General features: G+C 36.8%; 1 protein-coding gene across 1 annotated transcript in view; it reads left to right on the top strand.

The window, feature by feature from the left end:
• The window catches only part of LOC120524434 (cell adhesion molecule 2-like), a 481,595-nt gene extending 464,032 nt beyond the window's left edge, over nt 1-17,563 (top strand). Inside the window, exons 11-12 of the mRNA XM_039746287.1 lie at nt 5,763-5,888; nt 14,453-17,563. Of these exons, the coding sequence (XP_039602221.1) occupies nt 5,763-5,888; nt 14,453-14,571 (245 nt within the window). The 3' untranslated portion in view covers nt 14,572-17,563. The remainder of the gene's footprint in view (nt 1-5,762; nt 5,889-14,452) is intronic.
• Nucleotides 17,564-19,723: the final 2,160 nt, after the last annotated feature.

Genomic DNA, 19,723 nt, shown 5'->3' with positions numbered 1-19,723 from the left:
AATTGCAAAATGAATGCAAAAGCACAAGAAATAGAGCACAAAGAGTTCACAGCGAATGCATGCACGTCTGACCGAGAACAATGTACAGGGAGAGACTGAACATGTACGGAAATCATCGGCGCGTAGGAACCGGACGGGAAACTGGCTTGTTCGTCACCCAAGTGTATGGTCGTGAACAGATGCAAAAGTTTGGTGAACTTTTTGGTCGTAACCGGATTTGTACGTGTTCCGAGACGCTTGTGACCTGAGGTTCCACTGTATAGATATGTTATATAGTTTTACTGTCAAATAATGTAAAGAGTATGCAACACATGTTTTGCCCTTATTTGGGCTCATCAGGCGTACACACTGCATCCCCTCGCGGTGACTGAACCTCGAACGTCAGCGGTGAAGCCTCTTTACGCTGCGCTACAATGTGTGGTTCATTTATTTGACAGCCTGGAGATCGGAGTAATTACATTCATATCATGAAACATGATCTGATAACTATATAACATTCTATGATCTGCTTCTCGCGATTGAGAGGGTGTGGCGGACTTTTGCCAACTTGCAGACCAACCATATGTGCTACCTGGTAGATAACCACCCATACAATCAGATTGTGCTTCATACTATGAATAAATATATAGGGATATATCTAATATATCGTATAAAGCAGAGTCGATGTATGTATGTTTGTTTGTCTGCCACAGATATCTGCACCGGGCGTCCGATCTGCACCAAACTGGGGATGGGGCTCCTTTGTGACCAGGAGAAGGTCATGGGGTATGTTTGGTTGGGAAAAATGCTCGTGGTGAACCGCAGGGCACCTTTTCACTGACACAATGTTCGGCACACTTATCATTGACAAGATGGCCACACGTTGCAACAGACAGTCATTTGCTCTCTGTGCGTTGCTCTTTACCCATGTTTCTTTAAATTGCCAACAGATAGCGGAAGTGTCCAAGTATGTATGTAAAATGTGAACGACCCAGTGCGTGTGACCGGCTGACACACCCGCGTTTCCGCACGTAACACACTCCCACATGCACTGATAGTGCTGTATTTCATTCGCCAACATCCGTTTTATGCAAGCACATTTGAACTGAGACTCGCCTTAAAAATACAGCATCCTTCCCCCACCATTTTCCCCAAACGCAGCACTGGTTGTATGTCACTTCTCTCTGTAGTTACCATCGCCAACGTTTGTTAGATGGCTTCACAGTTCAACACAGACGCTCCTTAGAAACAGAGCACCTCTCCCCGCCATTTTTTCGAGTACAGTTTCAGTGCTACTCTTTCTCACTGGCTTTCCGTATTTGTGGTGCTATTTGCTCGTTTCCAACTCACAGTACGATTTCAGTGTTGCTCTTTCTGACTGACTGGTGCTATTTGTTCACTTTCTGAAGTATTGTAAATAACGTACATTCATCTCACTGTGGTGCTTATTCCGTACATAATACCATGTAACACATTATAATTGCCCTGCTTTTCGCTAATATACCCATGCCACCGAAAAAAAGACGTCGAATTGGAAGGTTCACTTCAGATCCCACAAGAAAGTTTCAAGGGTGTCTGAAACACCACAGCAGACAGAATCCAGAGTGCAGGAACTTACAATAAAATGTGAATCAGAAAACTGTTTGTTCTATTTCTATGTTCTGTTTTCTTTCATTTGGGAAATTCACTGGTTATGGATTCCCGGGCAATGGCGGGTACTCCTGCAAGTAGGTATATATAGATAGATAATACATCCTATTTATATAGCTCCTTTTACATTGCTCAAAGCACTTTTTACAATTCAATAGTCGAATAATCAGTTGCACATGATGACATCCAATAAGCTATCGGCTCATTCTGTAGATATACAGTATGTACAAGCCGCAAAACTTTAAAATGTCATTTTTTAATACCTTTGTTCAGCCCCTTAATTAAATAATTGTGACAATTTAAAAAAAAAAAAAGATATGGATGTAATCAAACAAATACTAAAGTAGTGCAACTAGTTACATCTCCACTTTGTGTTCAGAATTATGAAGCAGTTTGAATCACATGCAGGTTTATTTACTGTATATTTGTTCTAACATGTACACTGCATACATATTTAACATTCAAAATACTTGGGAGTACCCAGCATGGAATTGTGGAAAAAAGGAGGTCTCCAGGTAAAATAAAAATGGCATGGCCTCCAGCTTCCATAAACTCACATTATTGCAGCCAATATTTAGTCCCTGCATAATGAACTAGATGAATTAAAACACATTTCATTTCACCAAAGAGAATCTAGAGCCTTTTGGTTCTGATATTAAACTAAAAGATGTTTCATTCATTACATGACATGGATAGTTCCTATTTTAGGTGAAACAGTAACACAGCATGTTCTCTGGTTTCATGGCATTTGAATCTGATGGCATGTGGGATATCTAAGAAAGAAAAGAATATTATTTGTAAAGTTCACTTTCATTAGGCTTTGCGGCACAATAAAAAAGGTATCTTGCTTGTATAGAATTTAAAAAAATGAGCAACAATACGCACAACTTAATACATTTACAATTACATTTATTTGCTTGGCAGATTGTTTTATCCAAAGTGACTTACAAAAGAGGTAAACATAATCAAGTAACATGAGACTTAGGGCCTGTTTGTTCAGCAAGAGTAATAGGACCGGTAACAAAAGTTGAATTTCACAAGTGAAGAGATGTAAAACCTAATACGTTTACAATCATAGCTTAGACTTCATCTAACAACAAATTAACCAATAATATAAAAGATCTTCTCTTTGATCAATGAGACAGATATTTACAGAACAGATGGGTCTTCAACTGCTTCTTAAATACATTGAGGGAGTCAGCAGTTCAGATGGAGGTGGGCTGCTCATTCCATCAACTCAGAAATACACACAAAAAGAGTCTGGATTGAGACTTGATGCCGCATAGAGATGGAGTCACTCTATGCTGTTCACTGGCAGACTTAAGTTGACAAGAAGGACTATAGGACTTCATCACTTGAGTATGGGAAAGGTGCTATATAAATAAAATATATTATCATTATTATTTATTATTAATGTCTCTATATACTCGGGTGCTGACCTATTGAGTACACTGTAGGCAAGCATCAGGGATTTGAACTTAATGTGTACTACTACAAGGAGTCAAGGTAGCGACTTGAAGAGAGGAGTGACATGTGCCTGTCTTGGCTGGTTAAGATGAGCTGCTGCATTTTGGATCATCTGTAGTGGCTTGATAGCACATGCAGGTACTCCTATCAGACGTGACAAGACCAAAGCCTGGAGCAGAAGTTGGATTAGGTCTGTTCTTCCAGATATTGTACAACATGATCCTACATGAATGGGAAACAGTAGAAATGTGGTCAGAAAAAGATAGCTGCTCACCAATCACCACCCCGAGGCTGCAAACTGACTTGGCAGGTGTTAGCAACAATGAGTTAAGTTTTACAGAGATGGGGAGTTGAACAGTTTGGCTTGCCAGGATCACAAAAAGCTCAGTTTTTGAAAGGTTGAGCTGTAGATGGTAGTCACTCATCCATTAAGACATGCAGAGACTTTAGCTGATAATGTATTGCTTCCCTGGATGAAATAACAGGAACATCTGTGTATCTTCAGCATAGTACTGATAAGAGAATTCATTGGATGATGGAGCCCAGCAAAGTGGTGTACAGAATGAAAAGTAGTGTGCCCAGCACCGATCTTTTGCACAATTTATTGTGTTTAAGATGAATTTTAAATGAATAAATTTTCTAATTTTACCCTTCAGTCTACATCAAATAGCCCATAATAACAAAATTTAATTGTTTTCAGGAAGGTTTACAAATTTATTTAAAATCAATCAATTAGTTTGGATGGGAAGCATTTATAAACTGCCATTTTCTGGTCTCTCCTCAGGTTTGTTATGGGATGTAAGTCTGAACTTTGGCATAGCCGCTCAAGAACATTGACTTAGCTGTATGCTTTATGTCATTGTCATTCTGAAAGATGTCACCCCAGTTTAAGATTGTGTGCACTCTGCAGCAGTTCTTCTTCAAAACCACTGTATATTTGGCTGCATTCATCTTTTCCTCAATTCTGACCAGTTTCCCTGTCTCTGCTGCTGAGAAGCATCCCCATAGCCTGATGCTGCCACCAACAAGCTTCACTGTAGGGAAAGTATTAGGTAGTTAATGAGCAGTGCCTGGTCCTTGCCATAAGAACGTAGCACATATGAAATTTGAGAAATGAGAGGAAACCATTCAGTCCATTAAGCCTGATTATCTAGCTAATAGCTAAGAAGTCCCAATATCTCATCCACATTTTTCTTAAAGTTTGCCAAGGTGTTTGATTCAACTACATGTCTTAGTAGTTTGTTCCAGAGTTCCACAACTCTTTGCATAAAGATGTGCTTCCTAGTTTCAGACATACTGCTTGGATTTCTGCTCAAAGACTTCAATTTTTTCCCATCAGATCAGTTTTCCTTAATGCACTGAGCCCTTTAAGCTGTCATATGCCATTAACTCCTGGGTAGCTTTCTTCTGGCTATTCTTCCTTAAACACCTGATTGATGGAGTGTCAACGAGAAGTAGTCATCCTTCCAACAGGTTCTCCCACCTCACCAGAGGACTTCTGAAAGTGTGATAATTAGTGATGTGGACTCCACAGACCTTAAACCTCCTCAGACTTTCCCCAGCAATCCCATTAGTATCACTAACATAAACATGACCAACTCCAAGTCAGTACCAAAATTATCACTTCCTATTTAAAGGAGGTGGTTGGGAGCATGTGCTGATAGTGTGTTGCCACACCCACCACACGAAAACACCTGGATTATATTGTCTTAATTGTCAAGTTAGCTGAAGGTATCTTACTTCTGTTGTACAATGTACAGGACAAAGTTGTCTGAGTTCAAAAAACTACACACTCATTGTACTAAACAAGGAGCTGCTTCAGTGATTAAATGTGATTATTTTATGCTAGATCAGTCAAATGATCATTCTTTTGATTGCTTTGTGTATGTGAGATACTGTAACCGAGTACCTAAGTGTTTCTGTGAAGTAAGAGCTGTGAGCATATTACTCCTGTGGGAATGCACACTCGGTGTATTTACATTCCTGCAAAGAAGAACAGAATGTTGGAAGGAAGTCAGAATTTGGCACATCACAACTCCTGGTACATTAGACTGTTCTCAAAAACATGCTTAGTTACTCTAAATTAGTTCAGTGTAAGTGGACATAGCTGTTTGACTGAGTACAGCTCTACATCACACTCAGAAATTGGATAGCTATGCTGATATTAATAGAAATGTATCTTGGTCTCAGAGAATGCTCTTACTGTATGTAGTATAAAATCCTTTGAAATACAGCATCTGTCTCCTTTTTAGACCATCAGCTTGCTTTCACTGGCTTAGACCTTTCACTTTATGTGACTTTTTCCAGGACAGTGACTCCCATTGACTACTTCCAGTTTGCTTTTATAAAGCGAGCCCCTGTTGATTCTTTTCTTTTCACATAGGAAGTTCAGAGTAAACCTTACAACCTTTTTGAGGGATAATTTTGCTTAAAGGCACAGTGCCACATTAAAAGACACTATTCCAATATGTTAAGCAAAATAAAATGTATATTAATTGGTCCATTTAGGTGACAATGCTACGTGTTCATTTCAGCTTTGGTATACACATTATAACGCTAATATGCACTGAGAGGAATTATTGACACCTGTCGTCTGGAACTAGTGAATTATTGTACATATAATATATGCCACCATGGACTCAATCATTATTTTTTTCTCTGTTTAGATCCGAGTGCACTGTCTGACCAGACTGGACCTGACCATGCTGTTATTGGAGGAGTAGTAGCTGTTGTCGTCTTTGTTACCTTGTGTTTAATAATTGTACTTGGAAGATATCTGGCAAGACATAAAGGTAAATTTCACTTCAAGGATTATCTAGCTTCCAAACACAATTTTTTATATGTGGTAATGGCTTTAGGAGAAATGTATCAGTGTGTTCTCAGAAAAGCTAGTGATTGGCTAGCACACATGTTAAGTTATGTTGTAACCATAAGGGGACACCACTGAGCTCTTAACTTCAGAAACTATATCATCCAACACAACTGTGGATTTAAAACAGTAGATGTTTATTTTCAACAACCCGTTTTCCAGTGTACACAATCACAAATGCCACAATTATAAATAAATAATTGGTTCTCTTCTCCTTCCACTCCTTCTGATGAGTTTTGCCTGCTGCCTCCCAACTTTGACTCCCCAAGGTGAGGTGATGGGCTTCTTTTTAAGTCAGACTCCAGAATGCTTCTAATGTCACTGCACTGCCAGGTCACATGGAAACCACTGTTGTCCTCCCCAGCAGCACCCTCTGGTGGCACCCAGACTGACAGGGTTGCACCATAAAACTGAGTAATAACACCTCACTTTTAAAGCTCAACATGACAAAATAAGGGAAAATTTTCAAATAACCAACTCCAACAGGGGACATCATGATGCAAGAAATCTTGCTTTTCATGAATGAGGAACTGCAGCAGAATCAGACTGAGGAAGTTTTCAGCTCAGCTGACTGTTTACTATGTCAGCTTACAATGTAGTGCAACCTGAGAGCATTCATCAGAGCATTCAGATTATAATACATTTTAAAATAGTAAATTTTATATCATTTAAAGTGCAAAGTTTAGTAACATGATGTTAATGTCAAGCATTAAACCATATAATGTAACAACTTAATTTTTATGTAGTAATTTGATTTTACCTTTTTTTAAGTTTGCTGTCGTCAGTAATCTTCACTGTTTCATGCTTTGTTGTAGATGGGCACCATCTTTCAGACTGAAACATAACTTTGTACATGTGCCAGACTCAAGTACATTTTTTGTCAAAGGTCTGCCATGTGTAAAATTTGCAGTGCAAAGCTGGTGAGGCACACATAGGATCTGTAAGAGTATCAGAGAGAGTTAGGGCGACAATGCAGCATCAGCACCACCTGTACTGTGCTATTTAGAAATCAATAAGAAATGCTGTATGTACGTGCATTGAAGAAGGGACAGGGAATGCGGTTGACCAGTCTGGACAAAAGGCCAGAGCCATTTTTTGATTCCAGTATGCATAACTGTAAGAACTGAGTTTAGTTCAGTTGATTATGATAAAGTGATAAAGTACTTATTTGATGCTGCAATTATATTTCCAATCTATATCATTTAATCACTAAAATAGTAAACATTCCGCCTTGGGGTGATTGCTGCTACTTGTCTTTTTCTTTAATGATATGCTCTGACTTCCTATCAGCCTTTTATGGAAAAAAACCTTTGAGGCAAAGGACTTAGTGTTTAATGTGTCATTAAGGTATACAGCTTTATATCTTTTATCTTAAGTTCAGCATGAGTTAATAAGAGTAGGGGCACCAAAACTATCTTGTACAAGAACACTTAAAAACGTGCTCAGAAAACTGGACCTCAGGCAGGAGTTGTGGAGGCTGATAGTAAATTTAAATAAAATCACAGTTCCATCTCACGTGCTTTTTTAATGTGCAAAATACATAACCTGTCTCACTTTACATGTTTCCTCTTCCAGCAGATCCTGTTAATTCAGTTTCACTGCAGGTTAATTTCTTTCCTTCGTTTCTTTCTTGGTAGCTGGTGTAGTCTTGTGGTATTATACAAAGTGAACTTTTGTTGCTTTTACTGCAGTTTTCAGTGAGCTGCTCCTTGTTTTTTGGCTTGGCCACATCTGATTTCACCTTTGATTTCTCTGTTATGCGCACCACTTTGTCCTCCTAGTTCATAGTGTACTGTCTGATTAAAGGTTAACAATGGCTCAGCATGCTCTTATAATTGAAGACAACATTATTTAAATGGTTCCCAAATTCTAAACACCTTTAGAGCCATTCCTTTTAATGCAAAATGAATTTTGTTTTTATATTTAGTATTTCTTCTGATTGCATCCAATTTTGCACATAATGCTTTGTTCATTTATATTGGAATGCACTGAAATTTTTTAATATTTTGGGAATTTTAATAAAACCTCTTCTGACAGCTATTTTGTCGATAAAGATGTGACCACATGTCTTAAACACTTCATCTGGTTAAATCTTAACATGTCTTCAAATTATTCTGTAATTATGATTCCTAGGTATGTTATACATTTCAAACAGCTCTGGTTCATGCTGAAATTCAAGACCATGCTTGTGAAATAACATACTCTTATTCAAATGAATCTTCAACTTTTTGATTTGTGTGGAAGTCCTTCCATTTATTACATATGGAAGTGATGAGTACTGGTGAGTCATAATAAAGCACAGTCTCATTTCCTATAAAAGGCGTGCTGTGCCATTCCCCAAATCTCGGATTGTTCATTCAGGAAGATGGTGAGAGGTGAATATCAATGACAAATATAGTTTATGGTTTGAACTGAATTTGTATTGTGTAATGAGCTTGAAAAAAGTTAATTATATTAACTGTATTATCGTAGTGTTTCCCTCTACCCTTTACCTGTTTTCTCAAGGGTAAATGTTCTCATTAAGTTTGTTATCGGGTTGGTCTACTGTTGCACTTTAAGATGAACACACACATACATAGATGAACACACACACACAGACCCTAACCACAACAGTGCCCTATGAATGACACACAAACTCTGATTAACCCTTAGCACTTTGAACCACACAAGTGCTATAGGAATAACAGTCTGTCATTCAGCACTTCAAGAGACTTACTTATTTTCGGCACGAACAACATATGATGTTTTAGTGATATCTCAGACCTAAATATTACTTTTGGTCTACAAGAATACATTTAAACATACAAAGACTCAGCACGCTTGACTACAGGCCATTTATCAGCCAAGAAAACCTTCTTTATCGTATTGTCCCTTCTATTGACTAGCGCTCTCACTCTCAGCCTTATAAACCTCGCAGCACAGAAATAATGGCAAAAATCCGGCTGTCACCAGGTGCTCAAAGAAATCTAACTTATTACTTCAATCACTCTAGACATTAAGACAAAGCATTGAAAGTTAAAAGCAGCATGGTATTTATTACAAGAATAATTATAATACCACAAGAACAAAGAATAATAGAAAATAGGTACTGATAGGAAAGTCTGAATATATAGTCTTTAGAAAAAGCTTACGAAAAAGTTACAGATGACAAGGATGAATGTCCCAGGGAGGCATTTGATTTAGCAATCAATGTGCATGATGCCTTTCTGACGACCAGGGCTGTCTTCGTCTGTTCCTCTTCTTCTTCTTCTCCTTTTTCTTCTTTGCTTCTTCTCTTTGCTTCTCCTAATCCAAGGCATATTTATTATGAAATGTCATGCCTTGGCTTCACAACACATGCACCTGATTGACTGGATGTCAAAATGATTGATGAATTCATTCACTGTCCATTTCCCACACAACAAAACCTTTGATGTACTCTGAGGTATCAGTAGTTCTTCCTGTCCTGGGCTGTAAACCGAACTATTGTTCCAGATGTCCATCCATAAAGTAATCAATAGCCTGAGGTATCAGCTCAGCATCCTTACTAAACTATGAACAAGTGTTATAAAAGTAAGGTGTAAGGGAAGAAAACCTGCTTTAATTTGTCTTAGTTCATCTGTTGTCTTGTCTTGAACAAAATATAATGGAAAGCAAAATGTACAGATTTTATACACCATAACATTTACGTTATGTAGACTTGTGGGCTTGCATCTTTTCATAGACTGAATTATAGGGTTCAGATAATTTGAAATGCTTTTTCATAAATAAAGTCTTATATTATTCTTGATTCAATGTTTATTTTGTTTTAATTTCTGACAAAACTGAGCTGTACTTATGAGCTTGATTTATTTAACAATTTGAGAAAACTGACTTTGAAAAATGCGGAACCTCATACTTGGATCATTAAATTCACATAAACTGCTCTGGAGATTTCAAAACAACCCATCACCAACATTATTGCTTTTTTCAAGTTTAAGTATTTCTAAGATCTCCTTAACCTGTTCTGGGCTGCATTTCACAAAAGCATTGTAACATGAAGAACATCTTAAGAGTGACTATTATTTTAAGAGTGTTTCTCAGACCCCTTCATAACTAAAGTCACATGTTAAATCATTTATAATTGATTTGCTCCTCAGGTAGTTGTTAATCACAAAGTGCTTCTTAAACAGGCCGACCAGATACACTGGAAGAGGTTGCTACGCTGAATATTTTACATTCGTATTATGATAGTGCTCCAAACATTTGGAATGCTAAGATTTACACTTGAGATTATATCATTTTCATGATGAAATGCAATCAAACATTCATAGTATGACATTTTATAGATGCATTTTGGATTTTTTCTAATAATTTTAGACCATTAATAATTACATATTTATCAGTTTATTTATATCTCCTTTAAAAATTTTGAAGAATCAGTTTTCGGCTAGCTTTAATTTCACAGAGATGTTTTCTCTAGAAGTGTGAAGAAAGAAAAGGGAAGGGCAGTAGCAGTGGGTTGGTATGTTTAGACTGAGAGAGTACAGCTGAAGTAAAGGAAGCCGATTAGGAGAGTGTCCATTGAGTTCTGAGTGTGACTTCCCAACTAGCAGCTCACAAACCCAGCACTTACACATTATTTCATTTAAACCAGTGGGCTTTAGCTGATACATACCCCTTCATACTCTCAGCCTCTTGAAATTTTGTTACTTGTGCCGTAATGTTTCTCTACACTGAATTTTGTGATCACTAAGGACTTTGAACAGATACTGTGGTAAGGTACTGTGTGAGTACTCAGTCTCTTCAGTGAGCAAATCTGACAGTGTGCCAAAAGGCAAGAAATAAGTTTAGTGGTGGAGGGGTGGAAGGGAATTTTTCATGATGGCATCCAATTTTCCCATAATCCTCTTTTCCACAACAGCTTCCAGTGTGTCCAGGATTTGCCTTGTGATGGAGCAAGCTTTCTTGATAAGTTTGTTCAGACATTGAGCTTCTTTTGTGCTCGGGTTGTTTCCCGAGGAGACTGCAGCACAGAACAACACACTGGCTACTGTGGACTGGTAAAACATTATAAAAGGAAGAAAAAAGAAAAGAGTTGAATTGATCCCTGGCAGTCTTTTGCTTTACTGTTATATAACACATTATATTTTATACTAAGACAGGGGCAACACAGCGGTTAGCACTGCTGCTTGATGGATCCAATGTCCTAGGTTTGAATTCTGTGTCTGACTGTTGTTTGTGTGGTGTCTGCACAAGGGAGTCCTGCATGTGTGTATCAGCCAGCTGTACAATGGACTGATGCCATGGGTATCCTCAGCCACAGCCACCCACAACCCTGAATTTTAAGTTTAAGAATGTTATGTTGCATTGTTATATTAATCAGTTTTTTTGTTTTTTGTTTTTTTTTTGTTAGGTTCTTATCCATTTACTTGTGTGACTATGTTTAGGAGTATAACTAAATTAAGAATATTTAGTCACTGAGGAGATAAAAACAAACTACAGTGTGCATACATCACAGGGGGAAAAGTATAAAGAGAAAACATATTGTAATATGAAAACTTTTACTATGTAACAACATTATTTGATTTTAATGTCATATGCCTATTTTACTTAATTTCCCTTTTAATTATTTATATACTCTAACCTTTAAAATATAGAATTACAGTGATTTGGCTGTTTCCTGATTTGGGCAGCACTCTTTTTTCTTTTTTTTTTCTTAAATATCTATCAAGGATATGTGCTTTACATTCTATATTGGGTATCAGCTCATTTCTAGTTAAAACAGTCATAAATCAGTAAACAATGATCAGTCAATTGGCACTTATTTAACTGTCATCAGGAATTATGCAAGGAAGTGAGGCAAAAGAAAAAAAACAAAAAGCTGAATCGAGCTGGGGGCAGTGTGGAAAGATTACAATGAAGAGGTCTGAGGAAACCTCATGGAGGGGCAGAGTAAGAGGTGCCTCAGGGTGCCGCTGCAAGACCACATCTCCCCAGCTGAAAAGCAGAGAAATGGGCCAATCGTAGGCTCCTGGGGTCTCACAAACATTGATGTTGAAGGGAAGGGGACAGAACAAACGTCTGCCATGCTGAGTGTACCTGGGAGATGGGTCAGTGGGGTGAGACAGAGAAATACACTGTGGAATGAATATGAAGGCTATTCTGACTTTGTTTTTATTGGAATATTTAATTTTTTTTTATTTTAACTCTCTCACGAGCACTGGATTTTATGAGAATATTTATTTAATGAAGATTTTTTTTTAAAAACTGCACTGTACTTTACTTTTTTATTGGACATTGTTTGAATAAATGCACAACAGACTTTTGATGCACCAACCACTGTTGTTTTGTGTCTTCATCACCCTGTCCAGATTCTATGCAGAGATGCCAAGTGTTGTGGGCACCTTGGCTATCACAGAAACAACATGTGGTGTGTGTAGTTTTTGGATTTGTGACTGTGTGGAGTCTAAATGTTTTTATGTGTCTAAATATTTTTGTCACATCATATCTTTTTAATAAGTGTGTGTGTAAATCAGTGAGTCATGTTAAAGCATAAATGAATAACAATGCTGCTACTCTGCAAACACTCATAAAAAGGTTAGCAGCTATGTCCATAAATATTTGTACAGTGACACAATTTTCATAATTTTGGTTGTGTATGCCACCGTAATGGATTTGAAATAAAACAATCATTATGTGATTGAAATGTAGACTTTCAGCTTTAATTTAAGGGGTTCTCCAAAAATATTGTATGAGTCATTTAGGAATGATAGCTATTTTTATACATAAACCCCCCAATGTTCAGGGGTGTGAGCAGTTCCCTTATTATCTCATTAATTATTAAGCAGGTAGAAGGCCTGGAGTAGATTCCAAGTGTGGAATTTGCACTTGGAAGTTATCACTGTTAACTCTGAATCTGATGTCCAAAGAGCTGTCCATGCAATTAAAAACAGTCCATCATTAGGCTGAGAAAACAAAACAAACCCTTTAGAGAGACAGCAGAAACACCAGGAGTGGTCAAATCCACCATTTGGTGCATTCTTTATAAGATGGAGCCCACTGGTGAACTGAGAAACGTGAGAAGGTCTGGACAACCACAACTGTGCTGGATTATTGCAGAATTCTTCCCTTGGTGAAGAAGAACCCCTTGACAGCATTTAGCCAAACTGGGACTACTCTCTGCGAAAAACACCTATTACTTCATGAAAGTAAATACAGAAGGTTTACCACAAGATGCAAACCACTGTTAAACCTCAAGCATAGGAAGTACATATTAAACTTAAATATTTTTAAAAGCCTGTCCAGTTCTGGAACGATTTTCTTTCAACAAGGGAAACTAAGATCAATATATACCAGAATGCTGGAAAGAGAAGAATATGGAGTAGAGAATAAATGGCTCATGATCTGATGAATACCACATCATCTGTGAAACATGGTGGATGCAGTTTTATGCCATGATCATGCGTGGCTACAAATGGAAGTCAGTCACTAGTGTTTATTGATGATATGACTGCTGGCAGTAGTAGCAGGATGGCTTCTGAACTGTACAGGGCTACACTGTCTGCTCAGATTAAGACCAACGTTGCAAAACTGATAGGACCACACATCACAGTACAGATGGGCATTAAGCCAAAACATACTGAGAAAGCAAACTACAGTCAACAAAGTGAAATATTCTTCAATGGCTAAGTCAATTTTGGCACAATTTATGGTCCATTAGCAATGGGACCCCTTTTAGTATGTTCAATACCAATTGGCAGATTTTTGCCTCTGATCTTTTTATTTTATGATCGTATTTGGGAGAATATCATTCATTTAAGATTTTAATTTATCTTGTATAAGTAGCATCCATATTAAACTGATTAGAGTTTAAGTTTTCAAATAATACAAGAAAAAAAAAGGTTCAGCAGCAGCAGCTGACATTTTAATCGATCTCCAGAGATGAATGCATAGTGGCTTTGGTTTAAAATAAGTGATAAACCTCTCTGTTCAGTTCCATTTTAAATGTTTCTAAATATCAGTAAAACTAAAGACAGAAACAACATCAACTTCATGATTAGCAATGGCAAGTTTTCTATGCCTGTGTCTTTGTTTTTACCATGTATTGAATCGAATCTAACTTTGAAATGCTTTAGTATGTTATATACTTTGTTAAAGATGCTATAAAATAATTTAATTATTAGCTATGAATTTTCACTTCACTATGCAAAACATACCCAAGGATTCCCACATAATGAATCACAGACTGAGATTAAATTTGTTTTATATTTTTTATGCATTCTATGCAAAAAAAGACGTCCTTTCACTCATTGAGAGTATTTGGTACCAATCTAAGATACACTGACTCTAATATTCTTAGGCTTATTTAGATTTTTTTTTTTAATATTGACACAATAGATTTGTACCTCTTTGAGATTTTCAGTATTTTCGGTAAAAAAACAACTGTGTCTTTTATGCCTCTGCATTTTACAATGAACTGCTTATCCATCTAAGCCCCTTTCTTTTTTCTTTCTTTCTTTTTTTTAGGAACATACTTAACAAATGAAGCAAAAGGAGCTGAAGATGCGCCTGATGCAGACACAGCCATTATCAATGCAGAAGGCAACCAGGCAAATGCAGAAGAAAAAAAAGAATACTTTATTTAGATATAGGCTACATTTTTGCTTACTGAAGTTGCTGCTTGTTTAAACCAGCAATTAATTAAAGTCATCTTTCTGTAATTATTGTGTTCATATATTATATACACATCCATACATGACATATATACACACATTTGTGTGTCATTTAAACTTCTGTACATTCTTGTTAATAGCTGGTTTCCTCAAGCAACAAGTTGCTGAAGATGCTTCTTTTTTATTACATATTTTCAGTATAAGAAAAACCAACAAACAACACATACTCCCATGCTACAGCCCCTTTCCAAAAACAGTGCTCAATATACAGACATTTATTTAATTCAAATATAATTTTGTTTCAAAGGGAGCAATTTTTTAATATTACATAAATGTTTGATATTGTATTATACATTTTAGAAACTATACTGTATAATAGCCCATTACTCTTAAACATATTAGTATTGTTCCAATTATGATGTAAAAAAAAAAAAAAAAATACAAAATTTAAATGCTGTTCCTTGCCCTCCTGTATGTGTTGTGAAAATAATTTAAGAGGAGTGGATGAGTGTATATTACATTTAGAATTAGGATTTATTTTAGGATTTTTATCCACTTATTAATGTCTGAAAATTTTATAGTAAAACAGTTTATATGCAGCATGTTAACTTAGTGTTTCTAGTAGTATTTATACATGTGAGTGCAGGTACAAACACTTTATTATATGTGTGTCCGGACACCAGAAAAGCACAACATGAACCTACAGCCATTTTTATTCCCTCATTCTGCACATTTATATTATGTCTATATATTGCAGCACTGGATAACGTATACATTAAAACTGGAAGCACAAACCCAAACAAAAAAGCATTAATGTATCAGCCTGTAGACTGCCTCAGGATTTTGTGTTCTGATATTATAAATAAGTTCCAAACCAGTCGTGTTGTAATTAACACACATCTCGATTAGGCTGTCAGACAGGACACAGAAGCAATGCGTTTGGATTGAATTTAATGGTGTTGTTTTTTTTTTTCCCAAATGGAAATAAATGAGCTCCCTTGTTGATACAGCTGTATATCATGTCTGCTAAATGTGCTTATTAGTGCAAATTATTGTTTAATTTTGATACCCTCTTACTCTAAATTTGTATACTAGTTCAATTTCTCGATAACACTCCATACACATGTTCAATTGATCAGTCATTTTTCATTGCCTGTATGTTTTTTTCTCTCCCCAGAAAGCATGTATATACAGTGTAATTAATAACATTTAGTAATAGACTTATTCAAAAATTATCCAGCTGTTCTGCAACTACTGTCTGTTAAAACTCTTGTTTTTCTGATGAATGGTTTTACTGAAAAGAATTTGCAATATCCTAGTCCTGCGTATAAATGCTGCTTTCGAAAGAAATAATTTTGATTCTGCGACAGCAGCCCTTCTCCACATAGTGGGGCAAATAATAGAAAAAACACACACACACACATTAAGGCAGACAAACAATACAATATGATTTAAAAAGTCATTTGAATTGTATTTTTAAAACATTTTTTTTGTACCTTTTAGATGAAATCACTCCTATGGAGTGAATTGACTGTCAAGATTACCCGTGTGCAAAAAAACTTGTTTAGTTGTTAGTAAAGGAGTTTGGTTCTGCATCCACACAACGCATCTTTTTAGGGGGTTCACCATATCGCAGGCTCACTCGCGACGACAGACCCCCAAGTGCTAAGCTGGTCAGCATAACCACTCCCAGGTGGAAAGACTTAATGGAAAAGAAATGCAGAACAGACGGATAAAGTGAGCGCATGCACACAACTGCTTTAGCTCTTTACTCTGCAATATATGGTGACACTTTGTGCCCATTTTGAGCTCATCCTGTACTGTTAAGCCTTTTGTCACAAAACAGAAATGTCCTCAAAGTGAAAAACCTGTACAGTTCTTATTAATTGTAGTGAATTCTTGTTTAGGTATTTGAGGAATATTTATTTATTTTACCTCGGTTACACCGAGTCTTAGCTCTTACAATGGCACAAGATGGAAATGAGCAAATCATGAAGCACTTTTAAATATAATGTAACCCTTGTGCCATTTGTGTTTTGCACAGAAACACATCAGAAAACATCTGGCTTCAGTGTAATTATGCATATTAGAAAGAAAACGTGTCCAAATGGTACCATTTTGCATTTCAGAGACTGATGTTGTTTGTGATTCTGTGTTCTCCGACAGCTCGGTGTCCAAAGGCGCACACGACTGACTCGACCCCGTGAGTGTTTCTGAGCCTCGGCATGGCTAATCTTACGACATTCAAATTGGTTTTTGCACACTTGAATTTTGAACAGCTAATTCGCTCCATATTTGCTCTCATACATTCAACACAACAATTAAACTTTGTTGCACATTTACATTTATAAGTAGAATTGTCTTTCAGAGAAAAAGGAATATCGTGAAGAAAGTCGATATAAAGAAACGCAACTCCTCGTACCTTCCATTTTCGGTGCTCCCTGCCATAAAGATGAAATTGGTGGCCAAGAAGAGAGGCTCATATGTATAATTTTTTAACAAATGTGAATTGTACAAATAGTTCAAACTATTTTCATCATTTCTTCTGTACTGTACCATACAATACGATAGATACAGTAGGAAATCTCCAATTTCTTTACAACAGCTGTGTTATCCAGTTACAGTATATGTATTCAAAATCGTATCAAGCAGCTTAAGGAAACCGTCACCATGGCTGCCTTTGTGTTTGCAACAAACAATATGGAAGACTTTGTTAAAGGTGACAAATTTCAAAATGCAAGAGTAGTTAGCATTCATGACACTTTGTTATAACAAATCAATGTTCTTTAAAGTTTTTCTACTAATTGCATTTGCTTAAAGATGTTTTGATTTTATTTTATTTTTTTTTTTCTGGAATACGTGAGGTCCTAGTGTTACCTTTGTTAACATGTCTTTCAAACATGATGATTTACAACTGAAAAATTAGTATTCTTTTTTGATTAAAAACATTGCAAGTCTCTAATAAGTGTGCCCGTTTTCATGAAACAAGCTAAACTGTTTAGCATAGTCAATAATTATTTCTTTTGATTGAAATATTTTGATTTGCTTGTCAGTTGTCGTAATCAGCATTTGTGAACATAAAGAAGGCTAACGATGTCAGCAGTCACAAATGATCAGAATTTTGAGTAACACAACGTTTATAGTACAGTTTCATACTGCAAAACCTGATTTAGGTAACCAGGTCACAAACCTTACTTGTTCCAGGGGTCGTCTTAAATCCATTATTTTAGCAGACTTAAAGAATGAAGAATCCAAACTAGAGGGGAAACACTTTTACGGTTATAGAACACATAATGAATATGCATATTTGTTTTAGTTTACCAGAGAAATTTGCCTATCTGATGATAAGATACAAAGGTATTTGCAATATATTTGAAAAAAGTCTTGAAATCAAAAAATTATGTGCAAGTCCCTTTTGTGTGTAATTTGACTCTTTCATGATGTATCTTAATTTTGCTGGTGTCTTATACGATTCCTGTCTTTTCCATTGGTGGACCATCGGTGCATTTGAATAAACAAGCAGATACAGTGGAGAAGGAGGAAGCCTACACCACTGCAAGCGTCTGCCACAATAGCATTTTGTTCTTTTCTTTAAAGGGCCATTTAGGCTTTGGTCAGAACTGCCTTTGTCAAGGCACATTAAAAATAATGTGATGACTTGAACGGGATTTAATGTTCCATGACTGCGCCTTCTGTCAACATGGCTCCGGTTCCATCCCCATGACCCTCTTCTTTCTGCTATTCAGCTTACATGCATCAGAGTGTTGAACATCAGCAGCACTTCAATGACTACTCATGTTTGTATCCAACGTACATTTGAATCTCTCTCTCCCTCACTTAGCCATTTACTGTTTTTTCTAAATGTAAAATGATATTCTTCTACAGCTACTGTACATAAGAAATTTCATGTGTCAAGTTCATTAACATCATGAGGAGATCCCCAGTGTTTATGCAAGGAATATCGTTGCAGATTACTTGTGCCAACAGTACACTAAATTATTACAGTTGGCACAAATGGAGCATGAACTGCTAGAAAACTTTGCAATATGATGGAAATATTTTGGTGCCTGGTCACAGGTTTTACTTCTGACTGAAGCTGCTGCCACCACAAGCTGATATGGACGAGATCTCTTTATGTTAGCCTCATGATTTCCAGTTTCTGTAACAGCGAAACTTTGAGCTCCCAGTTCAGGAGGCACATTGTGGAACAGAAACTCTGTAGCTATGGCAGTCAAAACCACTCCAAATGTAACAGTTTGTTGAAATGGTATTATTTAATTAACACTTGCATCTGCAACAGGAAATATTAGTAAAGTGTGTTTCCATGATGAAAATGCAGTACAGCACTTTCGCTCTAATCACGGTGGGAGAGACCTGAAGCTCAAGGGTAAAAACATTGACTTTCTAAACTTATTTTTATGCTTTCACAGTAGAGAGGCAAATAAATGTTTCATCTTACTGTAGTCAGGAATTATTTATAAAAGAATCACAAAGACAGCTCTAAAATACTGATTTTAGTGAAAAACACTCATTTTCTTTAATTGTAAATGCCACATATCCATCCATCCATTATCCAACCCGCTAAGTCCTAACTACAGGGTCACAGGGGTCTGCTGGAGCCAATCCCAGCCAACACAGGGCGCAAGGCAGGAAATAAACCCCAGGCAGGGTGCCAGCCCCATCACAGGGCACACACACACACACACACAATTTAGAATTGCCAATGCACCTAACCTGCATGTCTCTGGACTGTGGGAGGAAACCCACGATGACACGGGGAGAACATGCAAACTCCATGCAAGGAGGACCCGAGAAGTGAACCCGGGTCTCCTAACTGCGAGGTGGCAGCACTACTACTGCCCATGCCACATATCAGATTTTTTAAATTCCCACCTCAGTATATACATTATTATTAAAGTTATATTAGTTTTCATTATTCAACAGATTTAATCAAGAAGACCCTTTAAAATGAAAGAGCAAGTGGTACAACACGTAGGAGGTGTGTGTGTGTGTGTGTTTGGTTTTGTTTTTGTTTTGCCTAATAGACTTACTGAAATGAGACATTTTAACATTTTGCACAGTTCTTCACCAATATTTTAATGCTCTATTGTTTGATTTGAACTGT

Source organism: Polypterus senegalus, chromosome 2, assembly GCF_016835505.1.
Source record: "Polypterus senegalus isolate Bchr_013 chromosome 2, ASM1683550v1, whole genome shotgun sequence".
NCBI lineage: Eukaryota > Metazoa > Chordata > Cladistia > Polypteriformes > Polypteridae > Polypterus > Polypterus senegalus.
This window is presented reverse-complemented; position numbering and strand designations above follow the sequence as displayed.